This window comes from Ambystoma mexicanum, chromosome 13 (assembly GCF_040938575.1).
Source record: "Ambystoma mexicanum isolate Mex_15411 chromosome 13, UKY_AmexF1_1, whole genome shotgun sequence".
In the NCBI taxonomy this organism is placed as follows: Eukaryota; Metazoa; Chordata; class Amphibia; order Caudata; family Ambystomatidae; genus Ambystoma; species Ambystoma mexicanum.
Genome location: NC_090938.1, coordinates 653511122 through 653530069, shown reverse-complemented (window position 1 = coordinate 653530069; position 18948 = coordinate 653511122). Strand labels below are relative to the sequence as shown.

The 18948-nt window shown below is 44.7% G+C and overlaps 1 protein-coding gene across 3 annotated transcripts in view; it reads right to left on the bottom strand.

Annotated features, from left to right (window-relative positions):
* The window catches only part of LOC138521652 (uncharacterized), a 225857-nt gene that overhangs the window by 28594 nt on the left and 178315 nt on the right, over window positions 1–18948 (bottom strand). For all 3 annotated transcript variants that reach the window (XM_069634639.1, XM_069634641.1, XM_069634640.1), the window contains exon 6: window positions 201–447. In XM_069634639.1, coding sequence (XP_069490740.1) covers window positions 201–447 — 247 coding nt within the window. The remainder of the gene's footprint in view (window positions 1–200; window positions 448–18948) is intronic.

Genomic DNA, 18948 nt, shown 5'->3' with positions numbered 1-18948 from the left:
CATTCTTCTATAGCGCCACTAACCTGTAGGCCTCAGGGCGCTTGTAAGTTCAATTCAACTACTCAGAAAAAAGAGAAGCTCTGTTTTGTCTGCAGTGTAGTGACGGCCGAGTTAAGTACTTCTTACTGCTATTGGAGGTTTGTGGGTTTTTATCAAGAAGCTGACCCTCACCATGTGCTAGCCTCTGAAATCTTCCTTACCTTTAATGGCGCTCACCACAGCTACTGGGAGGCGGATTGGTTTCTCCATAGTGGTATTATTGTGGGCGATGCGCTGCCCAGTTGCGGAGGATCTGGCTAATGTCTCCCGTGAGAAAAAGTAGTCCAGTAGGCGCCGTGTCATCAGCTTGGGCTTCTCGTTTGAGATCTGCGACAGGTCGTCCAGCTGATGATGGGTGATGTACACTCCAGAGTTGGGGATTAGTTCCAATTTGGGGCGCCCATTTTCCTAGGTGGAAAGGAGGCAAAAAGGTGGGAAGAGAAAGCAATTGTGTTAATAAGATGGCTGGTATTTCACATAACTAGCTCGAGGGGCTGTACTAAATAGGGACTATTTTGTAAAACCAATAATTGTACTTCTTAACTATTGCACATTAGGGCCTGTTGGGTATGTTGATGTAATTATTTTGATGGATATGCGTTGATTATTGCAATGTATGTGATGTCGAAAATAATAAAGAGAATTAAAATATAGCCATTATGGGTTATGCAAACTTACATTTGTCATTCATTACAATTCAAGTTACAGCCCTTTCAATTTTCATAATGGAGAAAGTTGATTTAAATCAGAGGCCAAACAGTTCTTGGTTCAGTAATTGAACATACAGTTTTCTCCTTGAATAAGACTCCCATTCATATACATCTTTAAGAATAAAAGATGCTTAAATTGCAAAACATCTCTACTTTGGCTTTCAATGAAAGATCTGTTTCAAAGCCACCAAAATATTGTAATAATTTTTTACTTTCTACCTCTTTGTGTGTAGCTATTTATGATTGTTTTCCCTTCCATAAATCTTGCACATGAATTTTTACTTTTTCTATTCCAGTGCAAGATTCCAATCGAAAATGTTCCATGGGTTGACCAGCCCTGGAAAAGACTAACGAAAATCATTTCACAACTGACGGTGCAGTTTTGATTTCTCTTTCCCCTATGTGCCTGACGATTACTGGACTTTTCCAATGCTAATGGGTTAGTGGTTAATTGTGCTAAAACAAAATCAATGGTACTCCCACCAACGTCTTTGAGGAAAAAAACTAAATTGTCACTAGTGAATGGTGGAGACGTTATTGCGCAGGTCAAGTTTTATGATTACTTAGGCATTAGGGTCATGGACTCAGGTAGTGGGAATTTGCAGATAGGTAAATATAGTTCGACAATTGCAAGATTCCCGAAGGAGCATGGGACTGGCACAGTTAAGCCAACATTAAGAATTTACAAGACACAGGCTAGGCATATGGGGTTATTGCCCCTGTCCAAACCTGCTTGTAACAGAGAACTCTTTTGTAAAACTAATCCTCCTCCTTTCAAAGACCACACTAAGTCTTCCTCTACAAGTCGAAGTCAATTTGAGACATATTAAGCACTTCATTTTTGTGAAACCACTTGTATGTTGGATATGGATTTGGTCATCATCTCACTTATCAAAATATAGATATGTAGTGTAGGATCTTCTTACCAAGGTTAGTGGCTGTTAACTCCCATGGTGTAGGCAGGTCCAGTATGCAGCAAACTACATAGGCAACCCTGAATTGTGGAATGATCCCACTGTCATCGAAATGCCTTGGAAGCAGAAGGTTAAAAATGCATTTCATGCTAAAGAGGGGGACACCATAGTTGACCAACTTAGTAATACAACTGCAGGCCTAAGGTAGTGGGATTGTAAACTTGCTTTTGGCTATGAACCGCATCTCGATATCATAAGGCCCCATTTTGCTTGATCTCTTTTGCTCAAATTCAGGCTTGGAATTTTTCTGTTGGTTTATTGTATCAACTTATGGGAATCCACAAAACCCGATGCCTTCCCTTATTGTGCATCTGAACGTGAAACAGAAGTACATTCTGTTCTTCTTGGCCCTTTATATAAACAATAAAGGTCAATATACTTCTTGAAGCCTCTTTGTAACAGCAATGAAATCTCTGATATCCATACAGTCATGGAATTGTGTAAAGGGAAATGTGTTGATAGTTCAGCGCTAGATGTGTCCAAATGTTTTCACAGGGCATGGCTGAGAAAGAAAGCATTGCTAAGAGTTAACACTTGAATGAGTCTATCATTATGGTTTTGGTACACTTTTTAATGAAATATTTTCAGTGGCTCTCAGACATCTGGTATGAACCTAATTGTTATTTGTTTTGATTGTATTCTCTTTATATTGTATACTCTTGTGGGTGTGCTTACGTACCCTGTAGGTAGTCAAATTGATCATGTACATAATTAAGTTATTATGTATATATTGCCTTAGTTCTTATACTGTCTTATTTATTGATCATTTATGTATTGTTATATTGCCTAATGACTCATTGTTGAATAACACTACCTAACTTAATTCGAGTTTGGATTTAGGTCAAGCCCCCACCAGCAACATTTTAATTATACTGTAGCATTGTATTTGTCACATAAAATTTGTATTAAGATTTTTCATTTTGCAACTTTCATTTCATTGAAATCATGGAATCCCGAGCTCTTTGTTACGTCTTAAACCCTAAACAGATGAGTACTTCTCATCAGGTCTGCTGCATATTTAAAAGGCCATTACAACACTTTTCGGGAGGGGCTAATAAATACATTTATATTTCATTTTTCTTTTGAATCAGTACTAGCAAGTGGAAAGTGGCAGGTCAACCACACTTTACCATCCCATTTGTGTAGATCCATATGAGTATGTCCAAGAATGCAGAACGATCCAGACCCTGAGAGAAGCAAGGCAGTGCCGAGCATTTCAGAAGCTCACTGGCTGAGGCTGAGAATGCAGCCCTACTAAAGCTATACGTTAAAATCATTTCACTGCTCTGTTGGAGCCCCCGGTGAGGGCTTTACCTCTCTCCATCACTGAGCAACTTCCTCAATACCTCCTCTGCAGAAGACCGGAATCAGTGGGGTAAAACGCCAACCAAAATGCCAATTTTTCCATAGCGGTTTTTCTCTGACAAGTTGCTGTAAAGCCGACTTGCCAGTATAATACTGCACACCAAGCAAGTGTACAAAATACTAACATTTAACTTTGCAGCAGAAAGAGGGCAAATAACGTTTTCCTACTGATTTATAATAAGAATAATATCAGGTATTTATATAACATTTCCTGCTGGATTCCTCTTGCATATAAGCGCTGTAATAATTGCAGTTATTACCCAATATGATGCAAGTTAATTTATCACACAGATATCTGAGGCAAGCACTTAACATGTTGAGCTATCTTGCCAGCTTTTAAAATAAGAGATCATCCTTTTCATTCGAATATATTTGTATAGCGCACCAATTGGCCCAGAGGCATACGGTCACATAACAGACAGACAAAACACGGATGCCATAAACAAAAAGTACAAGAGGGCATATAAGCATAACAGATCAGGCAAGCAGTTTAAACTGGTTAGGAATGGCACTATCTGAATAATACCTTTTTTAACTTGTTTTTGAAGATTTCAATAGATTTTATTTCCCTAAGATTTAGAGGTAGCCCGTTCCATGCTCTCAGGGCTGCTGCAAAAAAGCCCCCTTTTCCACCAGTGTTATTTTACATTTGGGCACTTTCAGTAGGTTCAGGCTATTTGATCAAAGATCTCGACTGGGTACATTGCCCTTTAATACTTCAGATAGATATAACGGTGTGTTCAATGTCACACACAACTGGTCAGATAGCACAGTGAACTAAGCACTCACCCCTGATATCTCTGTGCAGCCTGCTGTGGCAGGTTCGAATCCCGGCTAGGCCAACTCAGCCTTTCATCCTTCTGAGGGTAAGAAATTGAGTACCACTCTGTGGGATAATAATGTCTTCTGTTATTTCAACGCTCTGAGACCTATGGGTGTGTAGCGCTATATAAGAAATACATTATTATTATTATTATAGGTGATCAGCCAATATTCAATTCTTGCCTCAATGGGGAGCCAGTGTAGGCCTCTTCTAGCCTCAGACATATGGTCTCTCTTCTTGAGACCAAGAGTAATCCTAACAACGCTGTTTTGTATGAGTGGAAGCCTGGCATAATCTTTCTTAAAAATCCCTACCAGCAAACTGCTACAGTCGTTCATTTTAGTGCCAAGAATGGCTCTAGCGACAATCTGGTAGTTTGCTGTAGAAATGTACGGTCGTAGCTGGGCCAACAATTTTACATAGTATGCTGATGATGCTAAGTTATTTATTTGGGCCTGCATGTTGAGGTTCTGGTCTAACAATATTCCCAGTGTTTTGACTTTTTTGGTGTGGGAATCATGCATTCTGCTACCTTAAAATGCAAGTATTCTTCTCTGAGCTTGATGATTTTCTATTCTGTTCCTACAATTATCAGCTCAGTTTTCTCATTATTAAGAACCAGGCCACTTTCCACCATCCAAGCCTGTATTCATTTGTATATTTCATTCACTTTTTCTGTGTCCTGCTCATGCCTACCAGAGAGAGGGATAACACATTGTGTATCGTCTGCATAATTTGTAAACCAGACATCCCTCTCCTCCAACATGTCAAAAAGGTGGAACCGTGAAAATATTGTATAATGAGGGGAAGATGCACGCCTCCTGTTGCACCCCAAACAACTATGGTACCGGCAAACCCTCTGTGTCCTCACTACAAACCCTAATCTGCCTGTTGTTCTGTTATTAAAAAAAAATGGAATCCACAAAGCAGCCTTATCTGAGAAGTCACTTGCTTCCATCAACCTGGTGACCAGTAGGGAATAGTCTACCAGGTCGAAAGCTGCCGACAAGTCAAGCAGCATGAGCAGTGCAGCCTGCCCTTCATCCGTCACCTGCAACAACCTGAAGTTATATCTAATAAGGTTGTTTCAGTGCTATGACCTTGCCTGAAGCCAGACTGCCATTTATTTAAAATATCATGTGTGTTCAGATATTCTATAATTTTGGAATACGCAACGCGATCTAAAACTTTTAATAAAAATGATGTGTTGCTTACAGGCCTGTAGTTAGTTGGCACCAATGGGTCCAGTTCAGTTGTTTTCAACAGAGTGGTGATCCAGGCATTCTTGAGCTTATGTGGAACATGGCTGACCTTAAAAGATAAATAAACAAATCTAGACAGGTTCCGATCAATGCTGGGGTGCATGCTTTGATGGTAATGGCTGGGCAAACATCCCCCTTGCACTTAGTGGTTTTAAGCTGGTTTATAATAGCTGCCAACTCAGTTTCAGATACTGGTCTAAAATTAAATTGGTATTCTGTAGTTTTCTGCATATTAACAGTGCAAGGGGCATCCACTTGGTCTGCCTGCTTTGTTCTGATCTCGATATTTAGTTGCATTAACTCGAGTTTCTTCAGCGTAGCTGCTTGCATCTCCGTGCACCATGTGCAGTCTTTTTTAGGACCGCTTAATTCTTGGACAGGGATTTTCTAGCTCTTTTAGGATCTTAAATAACTCTTGGTATTCACATTGTGCCTCTGAAATCTTATTATCAAACATTGGCCCTCATTATAACTTTGCCAGTCCGGAAACAGCACTGCAGATAATCTTATCGGCACCATTTTTTCTGGACCGGCAAAGTCCAAGTCTGGTGGGCGGGTGCCCTCCGGCCCGGCAGGTCTGACTTGCCGGGCGGACCGGCACCTGCCCACAGACTTTCACGGAAGCACCGACACCGTTATTACCGGTGCCAGTGTTTCCGTGGTCCCCAATCATATAGCAATGGGGAAGAACATATTACCGGCACCTAGCTCCCGGTCCACCGGGACTTGTAATGTCCCGGTGTTACCGGGAAGCTAGGTGCCAGTAACTGTTTACAAGTCTGGCGGCAACCTGCCAGTTTTACCGGCACGGTTACTGCCAGACTTGTAATGAGGCCCATTGTCTTTTTTTGGAGCAATGAGTGCCAATTTATATGCTTTGGGGGCTAGGTTATACGCATCCCTCGGGGGACGTCTTTAGAGGCTTTCCATGCATTGTTCTTTTTGGCCTTCAATATCTGACGATGTGGTGAAAACCACGTATTAGTTATTTTTTTCTAAAACTAGTCTGGTTTTCAGGGGTGCTATGGCATCTCATCATTGGATTCCAAGCTGACTAATTGTCTGCCAGGGAAATAATCCAAGGTTGTAGGGCTATTAAAGATAACTTTTTTTGTATTTCTAGAGGTTATTGGCCGTTTTTGTGAATATGTTGGTCCTTATTCTTTAATACATGACCAACACAAACTGAATAAAAAAATGTGCAGACCAAGGGCACAGATAAATGGAAAGATCAGTTGTCAACATGTTATGTGTGGCGAGCCAATCCAAGATATACCCTCCAATGTGGGTCGTAACTTTGATCTTATGTGAAAAAAACAAGGTTATTCAATGCAATTTCTAGGCCCCTTGCTGCACGATCGGTTCGATTTACCAACCAAAGGTTAAAGTCACCCAATAACTTTAACTTGATTATGGGTTTAAGTAATGGTAGTAACAGATTACATAATTATAATGTGAAATCCAGCATGACTGAAGGAGGTTGATAAAGAAGCACCAAATTAACAGTGGTCTCTGTGTCAATCCTAACTTTGGCCATGAGTATTTCAAAGTCTTCTGGCTCCACCAAGTCTATTTCCCATACCTCTAGATGGTCTTTATAAATTATGGCAACTCCACCCCCTCTCGTCAGTCCCTGTGTAACATACTATTGACCTCATCACGAGGTTTGTGGTATCTCAGCGGTAATTGTGCCGGGATACTGCCAACGCATACAGCGTTACCGCTACTCAGTCTGGCACAATTTGCGCCGGATTATGAGTAGTGGTAAGGCTGTCAATGCCCATTTTATTAAGAGTCCATAGGACTCTACGGGGATTTTCAGTGCTATTACCAACAGTGGTAATAGCACCGAAAACAGGCAGAAAGCTGTAGATTTACCTCCAGCAAAAAGCTGGATGTAAAACTCCAACTTTCTGCCCAACTCGAGATTAGACAGAGCGTTAAATGTGGCGGTAATAGCTTAACCGCTGCATTTAAGGGCTACCGCCCAGCTCGTGATAGAGGCCCAATATCCTGTTGGGACTGCCAGTGCTAGTGAGGGCCCTGCAGCTTTGTAGAGCCATATTTCGGTGAGTGCACATATGTCAAGATTCAGATCTTCTATAAGTGAAGCCATATCAGTGGCATGTCTTACTAGTGATTTAGTATTGAGTAACATAACTTTAAGCTCTCACTTCTGATCCCTTTTGGAGGGTATTTTACTGTCTACAAAAGGAAAGTTAACTTGCTTGCAAACCTGGTCCTCCACCACAGGTATCTTCATTATATTCATAAACATGTGACTATTTCCACACATAATTGGAATACTAGAAATATTTGTATGAAATAAAGCCTATTTCACTCCTAAATACTTATATTGATTGATGATTTTTTCTTTCTCCATTAATTTCTTCTTTCTCCATAAACATAGGACAAAGAACACGGTAGCACTGTTTTGCCCAGGTTTATTTTCTGGAACCAAAAACAAATTAGCACTAGCTAGCAGTAGCTTGACCACAAAGACTGCCTCTAGCGCCTCTGTTAGTGGGACAAGAAAAGCTGCCAAAGTAGATGATCGAGAATGGGCACCTAGGGCCTCATTACGAGTATGGCAGTAAGTGGTAAAGTTGGAGGTAACTGAGTTAGCTCCAATTTTACCACTATGCAAAATTATGAGTTTTGGTGTTGAGTGGAGGATTTAACTCCAGCAAAACCCTGGAGGTAAATCTTCCCAAACGCCCAAAAATCATTGGAATTACCACTTGTAATTCCATCGGTGGTAATGCCGCCAAAAATCCCCAATGGAGTCCTATGGCAAGGCCGAGCCTGTCGTAGCCGGGAGCAGCCCGGAGTAGCGGCGGATGTTGTCTTCACCTTGTTCCAGCCCCCAGTAAAACTTCCATATACCGGCGTTAATGACACAGTCAGACTCTGGGCTTATAATCCCCCCTCCTATTGATCACCACCGACCGATCATCTTCATAGCTTATTCCGCGATAAGCGGTTTCACTCTCCGCCCAGCCAACTGGTGTCTTACCGCGGCAACCCACTACGAGTCGCAGGAACTCTGGACACTTTCGCTTTAACATCTACAACCTTGCTGTAGCCCAGGTGTTTTATGACCAAGCCCCTATACTTTCCTTGATACCTGCAGAACAATGATGCTACTAACAACATACCTGCTATATCCCTAGATCCGCGTTGTGCAGGATCACTGATAGAATGCACTCCACCATACGTATTTTACAACTGCTTGAAGATAAAAAAATATACATGTCCCCTGTCCGATGCTGAATTCCTAATTGCTGTATGTTTGATACCTAATTTGTACTTGCTTTTAGTCTAATATCCAAGTTCTACTTAACACTCATCTGACGCCTTTAAATTATTTGCCGTTTGCCTGATACTTACATTTTAAATTGGTGCAATGTAACCGTTTGTAAGGCAACTGTTCCCCGACCGCACAACGCACCAGGCACTTGATTTTCATTTGCGAGGCTTCGTTGGCGACTTGCAGCGATCTCACGTTACTCCATAATACTATGAAGCCACAGTGTATGAACGCCAACTACCACTGCCCACCCTGTGCCCTAATAACATTGCGCCCCTACCTTAGGACCTTCCTTGCTCACGACTCGAGCAACTCCCGATCAGCATCCCCCAGCCCATGCTGACAGCATATTACCCCCCCCCCCATCTCGCAGAGCACAAACCTTACCCAGTGCTCCCAGTTTATGGCAGGCCCTCCGCATAATGGACCCTGCTCTACTTAATTAGCGCTACCATAGCCTCAGCCACACAGACCCACTTAGCCCTATATAGCACTCAACCCCTTCGCATATGAGTCAAACCATACCAGGTTACTGCTAGATGATTGGAAACAATCTACATACTGCTCGTTAGTCATTGAGGGACACTGGTACCATGCGCAAGCACTAAGCTCCCCCCTACAACAGCCTATCCCCCACCACCACCCGGTAGCTAAACTATCTAGCAATCATCCAAAACTATAATGACCACCAACCTCAACACATACGACCACCCGCTATGCACAGCAGGTGCCTACGTCCATTCCAAGAATGACCTTGCTAAACTCACTCCCCACACCCCTGGCCTACACCATTCCTACCCAAGGCCCACCCCTTCCCACCCCCTACAACGCATAAATCCCCCACAGTAACAAGCCCACACAGACCCAAACTCATTACCAAACCTACTACCTCATCTTGTAGGAGTTCCATGGCCTCCTGTACGTCAAAATTACCTAAGCTCACCATTCCATGTACTCGAGCCCCGCGCCTCAAACGTCTCAAGTATAGACTACCTAAAACCCCATTGATCACATCTCACCCCATCTTAGGAAACACAAGACTAGTGAGACTTTCTACGCGTACCAGTCCTTGGCTCCCATCTGGGCACACTCATGGGACACCCCACCGCACACTAGAACAGATGGTCAAAAGCACCAAACTAACCATAGCTATTACCGCCACAACACAGGACAGCGGCATCGCGCAACCCAAGTTGCTCACCCTACACACCACCTTTGACACTGCTCTCTCTACTCCCCGGCCAGAACCCAGTCCTAGCCTCAAAGGTGCCCTACTCAACGTAAGATCCCTAGGAGGCCACACCATTGACACACACAACCTTATCCTTGAACAGAAACTAGACTTCCTAGTGATCACAGAAACCTGGCTTCACCAAGCTTCAGGCCCCCTATTATCTCTGGCCATCCCCCCTGACTACACCATACTCAGGGCAGACCACCAAGACAAAATAGGTGGTGGAGGTGCTATTATAGCAAAATTCTCCTTACAATTCAGAGCTTGCCCACTAGACCCAGCAGATGGTTTCAACCTTCTCCTTTTCAAACTCAAACTCTCCACCGACCCCAAATCTACCACTAACTTCCTTATCATTTATAGAGCTCCCAGTAGCGCTGATCATCCAAAATCTGATATTCCGCTACTCATCACTCCCTACTTAAAGCCCAACACTAAATTCATCATACTAGGGGACATTAACCTAGGTTTCAATGACAAACTTGATCACAAAGCCAGTGCACTCTATTAATTCCTCCAAGAAATGCACTTCACCCAATATGTCAATACACCCACTCACGCCAAGGGAAGAATACTGGGCTGGATTCTGACATTAAATACCATACTAACCATCAAGTCCATTTGAAAAGTCAACTGGTCGGACCACTACTTAATAAGCTTCATCCTATGCCGACTGCCTCATCCCCATCCTAATGGAATCCCTAAAGACCTATCCCATATCAGGCATCAACCCCGATCTCATTGCCTCCATGTACCATAACTGCCTTAAATCCACCACTGAGGCAGTAGCCCCACTCAAATCCCAAACGCCATACCAAGCGAACCAACTTTTGGTTCAACAAAGAACTCACGGTACTCCGGCGCATTGAAAGAGCTCTGGAACACCTACAAAAAAAGGCCCCATCCACCTCCACGATTAATGCATTCCTAACAGCTAACAAAACCTACAAAACTGCAGTCATAACCCACAAAGCCAACTTACTTAATACCTGCACAACAACACCTCCTCAAATTCCAAATAATGTTTCTCCTTTCTCAGGGAATTGGAATTCCCCATCCCTTCCACCTCTCCCATCAACTCTAGCAAAACATGGTGCACTACCATCCAGAACGCACTAGCTTCCAAAATTCTTACACTCCAAAACAAAATACTCGTCAAAAGGAATCTCCTGGGTAGCAAAATTTCACCACCTTTAGCAGCAGACGCTGACTCAAATAAAACAGATACACTGTTCAAATTCTCCACTGTCTCCCAAGAGCAGGTCATGAACATCATCTTATCATTAAAACCATCCAACTGCAAAGGCAATAGCTTCCTTGCACACTTAGTCAAACTGTTTGCGCCCACATTAACACCCATTATTACTGATTTTGTTAATGCCTCCTTCAACACCAACTCTGTCCCCGCCAGCATCAAAGAAGCATTGGTCACCCCACTCATCAAAAAACCATCTCTGGACCCCACCATACCGACCAACTACCGCTCCATAACCACTGTACCCTTTCTGCTAAACATAGTTGATAAAATAGCATACTCACAAGTACAAAACTACCTTGAAACGAACAAATTGTTAGGAGCTTGAGAATCTCGTTTCAGGCCTAACCACAGTACAGAGGCAGCTATATTAGACCTGAAAATTCAGATGGATGCCATAAGAGATTCAGGCAACTTGTGTATCCTCCTCCTACTCAACCTCTCGGCGGCTTTCGATTTGGTGGACCACGACAAACTATGTAAAGCTCTAGCAGCTAACTTCAACTTCTCCCCCGAAGCCACCCTCTGGGTGAAATCTTTTCTAGCGAGGCCGCTGACCCAATTCCTTTACCCATAGGGGTTTCCCAAGGATCTTGCCTGTCACCTACCTTGTATAATGCATATACAAAACTCAATTTTGTAGCCCTGGACGCCATGGGTGTCATTTACACTAACTTTGCCGATGACACCCAGATCCTCATACCCATTACAGGAAACTATGAGCATGACTCTACTGCCATCAATAATGTGTACTCTATTATCCAAAACTGGATGGCCACCAATAGTTTATGCCTCAACGATGAAAAAACAGAGATCATAATCGTAGGCTCTCCTGCTAGAATAAAATCTCTACATACCAACTACGCACCATCACCATTGATGGAACACCCATTCCAGTTCTCACCCAAGTCAAAAAACTGGGTGTCCACCTAGATTCCAACCTTACACCGACCAAACATATCCATGCCCTCACCTCCTCTACAGCCTACACGGCTAAACTGATTGCACTAAGTCGCCAATTCCTGACCCCACAAAACTGCCTCACTCCAGCCAGAGCCTTAATCCTATCCAAATTAGATTACTGCAACATTCTCCTCTTAAGAACCACAAAAGCTAATGTTTCAAAACTCCAACTGTTGCAATACAAAGCCCTACGAGCAGCCTTCGGATTAAAAAGAAACAAACATATTTCCCATATCCGGAGAGAAGCTCACTGGTTACCCATACAAGCCAGAATCCTTTTCAAAACGCTCTGTGTCACCCATAACTGCGTGACTAAAGTAGCCCCACCTTACCTCAACAATGCCATCTCGCAAATTAGTTCCACGAGAACCCTTAGATCGGATGCCAACACTCAGTCACCCCAAGGTTTAAGACGTCAAGGGCAGGGGGCGATCAGCTTCCCAGTAGCAGCACCCAAGATGTCGAACTCTGTCCCTCACCACATTAGAAATTAGCCGTCACACCAGCATTTCAAGAATCTCATTAAAACGTGGCTCTTTAACAAATTTTAACGCTTCACCTGCCTTTTATGTTAACTCAGCACCACACACATAGTAACTTTGATTTGCTTTCCTCACTTACCTGCATAATCCATCTGTAACCCAAATGTAATTATGTACTCCACACCATTACCATTATGCTTTAAATATAAATGCTTAAAATGTACTGTTTCAACCATTTAACCAGACAAGTATGTACTCTGTAACCTATGCCGTGATACCTCTTTGGTTTGGGCGTATAACAAATGATATAAATAAATAAATAAGTGCTTACCCCATGGCAAAGGATTACCTTTAAATATCCACAAACGTGCTCTATTGGTAACATCTGCCGAATAACTTACCTCATAGCCAAGGATTGCTATTACATGCCTGAAAACAGCCTAATTGTCTAGGATTACCTTTAAATGTCCACAAAGGCATTCACATTTAAACATTAGGTGCAGCTCCCTTGCCCTGCATCAAAACTAACTCCCAAGAGTAGGCAAATCCTCCTGCATATGATATGATATGATCGTTTATTTATATAGCGCCTATACACAATGGGCCTCATTACACGGTAGGCGGTGAGCCATGGCGCTATTAGCGCCATGGCTCATGCCGGTAAAATACAGGCACCGCCTTGGCGGAAAGGGGATTTACCGCCCCATTCCAAGGTTGGAGGGGTGGTAAATCCCCTTTCCGCCATTGCCCTTCCCCATTCCCATTTCTGCCCCATAGGGCTCGATGGAAATGGGGAAGGCGCTAATTACGGCACCGCAATTTTGCGGTGCCGTAATTAGCTCCGAGGTCCCTTAGCGGGTTGGATTTTAACGCCTGCAAGAAGCAGGCGTTAAATCCTCCAACCCGCAAAGGGACCTCGTAGTACGGCGGTAAGGGTTAACGGTCACCGTTGCCATTAACGGTGACCGTTAACCCTTACCGCCGTCCGTGTAATGAGGCCCAATGTGTTTCAAAGCGCTTCAAGGCAAGGGAGGGAACAAGGGAAAATACAACCACATTCTTACAGGCCATGAACAGTAAGGATGTGAAATTAACTATCGTACACGGCCTGACGACATTTCAGATACTGCAAGAGCTAAGACATAGATAAGGAAGGGAGGGGGGAGAGTGGGAAGGAAATGGAAACAGACGTGCGACTATCGTACTAGGCCTGACGACATTTCTGGTAGAGCCGGAGAAAAACAAAAAGTGAGGGAGAGGGGTGCAGAAAGGGAGGAGGGGAACAAAACAAGTGACTATCATACTAGGCCTGACGACATTTCAGATAGTGCTGGAAGGGTGGTGGGGAGGAAAAAAACAGTAATGGGAGGGTGGAGGAAACAGACGAGGTTGCTATCATATTAGGTCCAGGGACAATTCTGATAGAGTAAGTGCATAGAAGAAAGTAAGGGGAGGAGATAGGAAAAGGGAGAAGGGAAAGGAGGAGAGAAAAGAGAGTAAGCAGTCAAAAAGTGTGGAGAAGCAAGAGTGGAGAGTGAATACAATTGCAGAAGTCAGTAGTAACACATAGGGCCTCATTACACGGATGGCGGTGAACCATGGCGCTATTAGCGCCATGGTTCATGCGGGTAAAATACCGGCACCGCCTTGGCGGAAAGGGGAATTACCGCCCCATTCCAAGGTTGGCGGGGTGGTAATTCCCCCTTCCACCATTGCCCTTCCCCATTCCCATTTTTGCCCCATAGGGCTCTATGGGAATGGGGAAGGCGCTAATTACGGTACCGCAAATTGCGGTACCGTAATTAGCTCCCAGGGTCCCTTTGCGGGTTGGTTTTTAACGCCTGCAAAAAGCAGGCGTTAAATTCCCCAACCCGCAAAGGGACCTCGTAGTAAGGTGGTAAGGATTTACCGGTACCGGTAAAATACCGGTACCGGTAAACCCTTACCGCCATCCATGTAATGAGGCCCATAATGTTGCAAGCCAGGATACAAGATGAAGATGGGAACAGCATGATTCAGGGCCACCATGAGTACAAGATGCGAAGGAAGTCCAGCATGAGAGTTGAGAAATTAGTGACGCACTGTGAATGAATGAAGTCCATAAAAGTCAAATCCAGCATTGGCCACAAGACAGTGATGGTGAAGGAAGGCACCAGGTGGGCGGGGCTTGCTAAGTGGTGAAAAAGAGCAGCAGGCAGGAAGGTACCAGGTGGGCGGGGCTTAGGCCAGGTGACCTAGATCCACTTGCACCTGCTCCCCATCGGCAAAGGAAAAGAAGCTGGAGGGCTCCTTAAGTAGGGAAACAGAGTGGCAAGCAGGAAGGCACCAGGTGGGCGTGGCTTGGCTAAGTGGTGAAAAAGAGCGGGAAGCAGGAAGGCACCAGGTGGGCAGGGCTTGCTAAGTGGTGAAAAAGAGCGGCAGGGAGGCACTATTTGGGCGGGGCTTGCTAAGTGGTGAAAAAGAGCGGCAGGCAGGAAGGCACCAGGTGCGCAGGGACTTAGGCCAGGTGACCTAGATCCACTTGCACCTGCTCCCCATATATGTTAGTGGAAAGCCTACAGCAGCAGTATTCTGTGTCCCTTCACATACACCATAAGCATGATTTACAATGTCATGTTCCAATTTTTGACACCAAATAATTCATTTTGACAGATTGCCTTTAATATCTACACAAGCCCTTCCAGGGCCTCTTATTGGGAAATGTAGGGTCAATTTTCTGTTTTTCTATTAATGCAAATCACAGCTCAGAAGAAAAAGTTACTTACCAACTGTAATGTTCTTTTCGACTGGATGTTCCTCCCACGTATTCCTCATCTATGATATTCGTATCTCTCCAGCTTTGCTGCTTCGGAAAATATTTTCTCGGCAGAGGGCGCTGTGCACAGGGTCATGGCGTTGATGTCCCTCGAGGGCTGCTGTGGCTACAGTTCTGTTTTTCGTTGAATAATTCGAGGAACCATGCAGGCGTACCCCAGACGGTAAACTCTTTGGAAACACAAAGTGTAAATCACGTAAATCGTACGGCGGGTAGGCTGGGAGGGGCGATGAGGAATACGTGGGAGGAACATCCAGTCGAAAGAACGTTACATTTGGTAAGGAACTTGTTCTTCGAATGGATTGTGTCCTCCCGTGTATACCTCATCTATGATAAACTCCCAAAGCATTGAGAATTTAGGAGGCGGAAGTACTATTTAGTCTTATCATGAATGGAATGAAGTACTGCCTTAGCGAAAAGGCCTTCCTGGGAAGAAAAAGAGTCTAAGCAGTAATGCTTAAAAAAGGTATGAATTGACTCCAAAGTTGCAGCTGAGCAGATGTCAATCACAGGGACTCCCCACTGAAGAGCCGCAGAAGTTGCCATGCCCCTTGTAGAATGAGCCCGAAGCCCTTCCGGCGGTTCCTTTCCCGCTAGCCTGTAACACTCCCCAATAGCTAGAGTAATCCAGCGGGATATAGTCTGTTTCGTCACCACCAAACCCAATTTAGGGCCAGTATATCCCACGAAAAGTTGGTCATCTTGGCGTAATTTCGCCATTCTCGATATATAAAAACTCAGATCCCTTTTAGGGTCTAGTCTATGTAACCTCTCCTACTCTTTACCCAAATGAGGCGGAGGGTAGAAAGTTCGGAGTGTTATTTTTTGTGACAAGTGAAAGTCAGAAACTACTTTCAGCAAGAAAGATGGTTTAACTCTAATCTTATGAAAAATGGTATAAGGAGGTTTGCATGAAAGAGCTTGCAACTCACTTACCCTACGGGCTGATGCTAGCACCACAAGAAGGGCAGTTTTCAGTGTTAAGAGCCTTAAAGGGCAAGAATGTAAAAGCCCAAAGGGTATACCTGTTAGATACTCTTACACAAGATTTAAATCCCAGGCTGGGACCTGAAATGGTACACGTTTGTGAGTCCCTTCAGAAGTTGGACAATTAATGGAATCTTGAAATATGAAACCTCCTCAGAGGAGAGCTTAAAAAATGGAAAGTGCGGTCAAATATCCTTTTATTGTTCCAATCTGGAGCCCCAGATTGGCCAGATGCAATAGGAAGGACAGCACAATAGGAGTGCCACATTGCACCAGTTACTGAATGTATTCTAACAACACCAGGACAAAGATTTGGTATCTGGCCGAAAGCAAGATCTCCATTACGTCGCCCGGGAGGTCCCAATCCTTATATCCCAGCCTCTCAAAAACCATGCGTGAAGGCTTAGCGTCTTGACCTCTGGATGGAGAACCCGACCTTCCTCTTGCGACAAAAGATCCTCTCTTTGTGAAAGAAGTATTGGAGGGCAGATGGACATGTCCAGAAGGTCCGGGTACCATGTCCTCATGGCCCAATCCGGAAAAATTAGGATCATGGTTTTCCCAAACTTCCTCAACCTCATGATTACATGAGGAATGATGGGGACTGGAGGAAACGCGTACAGGAGTGGAAATTCCAGTCCACTACGAACGCGTCCCCTAGAGCTCCTCTCAGAGGAAATTCCCTTGAGCAGTACTGTTCGCACTTCCGATTCACCTCAGTCGCGAACAGATACACTTGAGGGTTTGCCCAAAGGGTGAAGATCTCTTGAAGGACCTCCTGAGCTAGTTCCCACTCGTGGGAGACTGTGCTCTGCCTGCTCAGTGCGTCCGCCGCTGTGTTCTTTTCTCCGGCTAGGTGAACTGCCGACAGAGAGATTCCTTCTTGTATTGCCCAGAAACAGAGCTGCATTGCCTCTCTGCACAGAGACCCTACACCTCCTCTTTTGTTGCAGTAGTACATGGCCACTGTGTTTTCTGTCATTATCAGGATATTCTTTCCCTGTACATAGGGTAGAAAGGCCTTCAGCGCTAGTCTGATTGCACTCCGCTCCAAAAGGTTGATGTGTAGTTTGGACTCCGATGGAGACCAACGACCGCTGATTGTCAGATTGTTGGTGTGGGCTCCCACCCTGTGAGTGAGGCATCCGTCACTACTGTTATCTCCGTCCATGGCTGCCAAAAAGATTCTCCCTTGAGAATATTGTCCTTGCAGGCCCATCATAGAAGGTCTTGAGTAACTCTGCTCGGAACTTGCTCAAGATCGGACATATTCCCCGAAAACTGGGACCACTGAGTTCTGAGGGCCCATTGAATGGACCGCATCCTCTCAATCGGGCCACTGGCACCAGAAAAATGCAGGATGCCATGAGGCCGAGCAACCTCAGAAAATCGTAGGCCGGCAGATGCTGGTCATTTTGGAATTTTGTCACCATCTGCAGAATGTGTTGAGCTCTCACCAAGGCAGGCGAGGCTTTCCTTGAGGAAGTGTCCAAGATTGCGCCGATAAACTGGAGTCTTTGGAATGGTATTATATGGGACTTCTTGGAATTGAGGGAGAAGCCCAGTCCATGTAGGAAGTGGCAGGCGATGCTGAGATGTTCCAGGGCCTGTTTAAGACAGCATGCCCTGATCAGCCAATCGTCTAAGTAGGGGTAGATGTGATTCCCCCCTCTCCTGAGACTCGCTGCCACTATTGCCATCAGTTTGGTGAAAACCCTTGGGGCGAAGGTAGGCCCGAATGGCAGAACCCAAAATTGATAATGGAACCGCCAACTGTGAACCTCAGGTACTTTCTGTGCTTGAGATGGATTGGCACATGAAAGTAAGCATCCTGAAGGTCCAATGATACCAACCAGTCTTTGAGCTGGATAACCTGAAGGATCTGAGAAAGGGTAACCATCTTGACCTTGTCCTTCCTGGGGAATTTGTTCAGATTTCTCAAGTCCAAGATGGGTCTCAACCCTCTGTCCTCCTTGGGAATGAGAATGTAGGGGGAATACCAGCCCTTGTTCCTCTCAGCTACAGGTACATGTTCTATTGCACCTTTCTCTAGCAGGGTTAAAATTTCCTGCACAAGGAATTTTGACAGAGTTGGTTCCCGGTCAATGATCCTGAGGCATTTTTAGAAAAGGAAGGCAGTAACCTTGAGCTACTGTTTCCAGTGCCCAAGCATCTGAAGTAATGCCCCGCCATTCGTTCAGATGCTGAGAGATTCTGCCTCCCACCAGGGTCTTGTGGGTCAAGGCCTCAGAGTGGCTTAGAGGCAGCTGCAGCAGCGGCTGAGGGGACAGTTGCTGTTGCTGGGGCTGATCTAGCACCCTTTCCTTGTCCACCACGAGGGAATTTTCTTTGTCTTTTCTGTGTGGCCTGTCCTCTTCCTCTACCAAATGAGGAATAGTAACAAAAAGGACGACCTCTCCAAGACAATGAGCCTGAATAAGGTTGCTGAGGATGCCGAATGAAGGTGCTAAGGGACTTAGCCGCCGCCTTGGAGGTCTGCAGCTTCTCCAAACTTTCATCCGCCTTGCTGCCGAGCAACGTCGAGTCGCCTAAAGGTATGTTGAGAAGCATGGCCTGTATGTCCGGTGCAAACCCCGACTTTCTCAACCACGCAAATCTGCGCAGTACCGTGCTTGCAGCCATACATCTGCTGATGCTGTCAGCAGCATCTAGCTCTGCCTGGAGACACTCTCCCATCGCCTCCTTGCCATCCTTGACTATATTCAGAA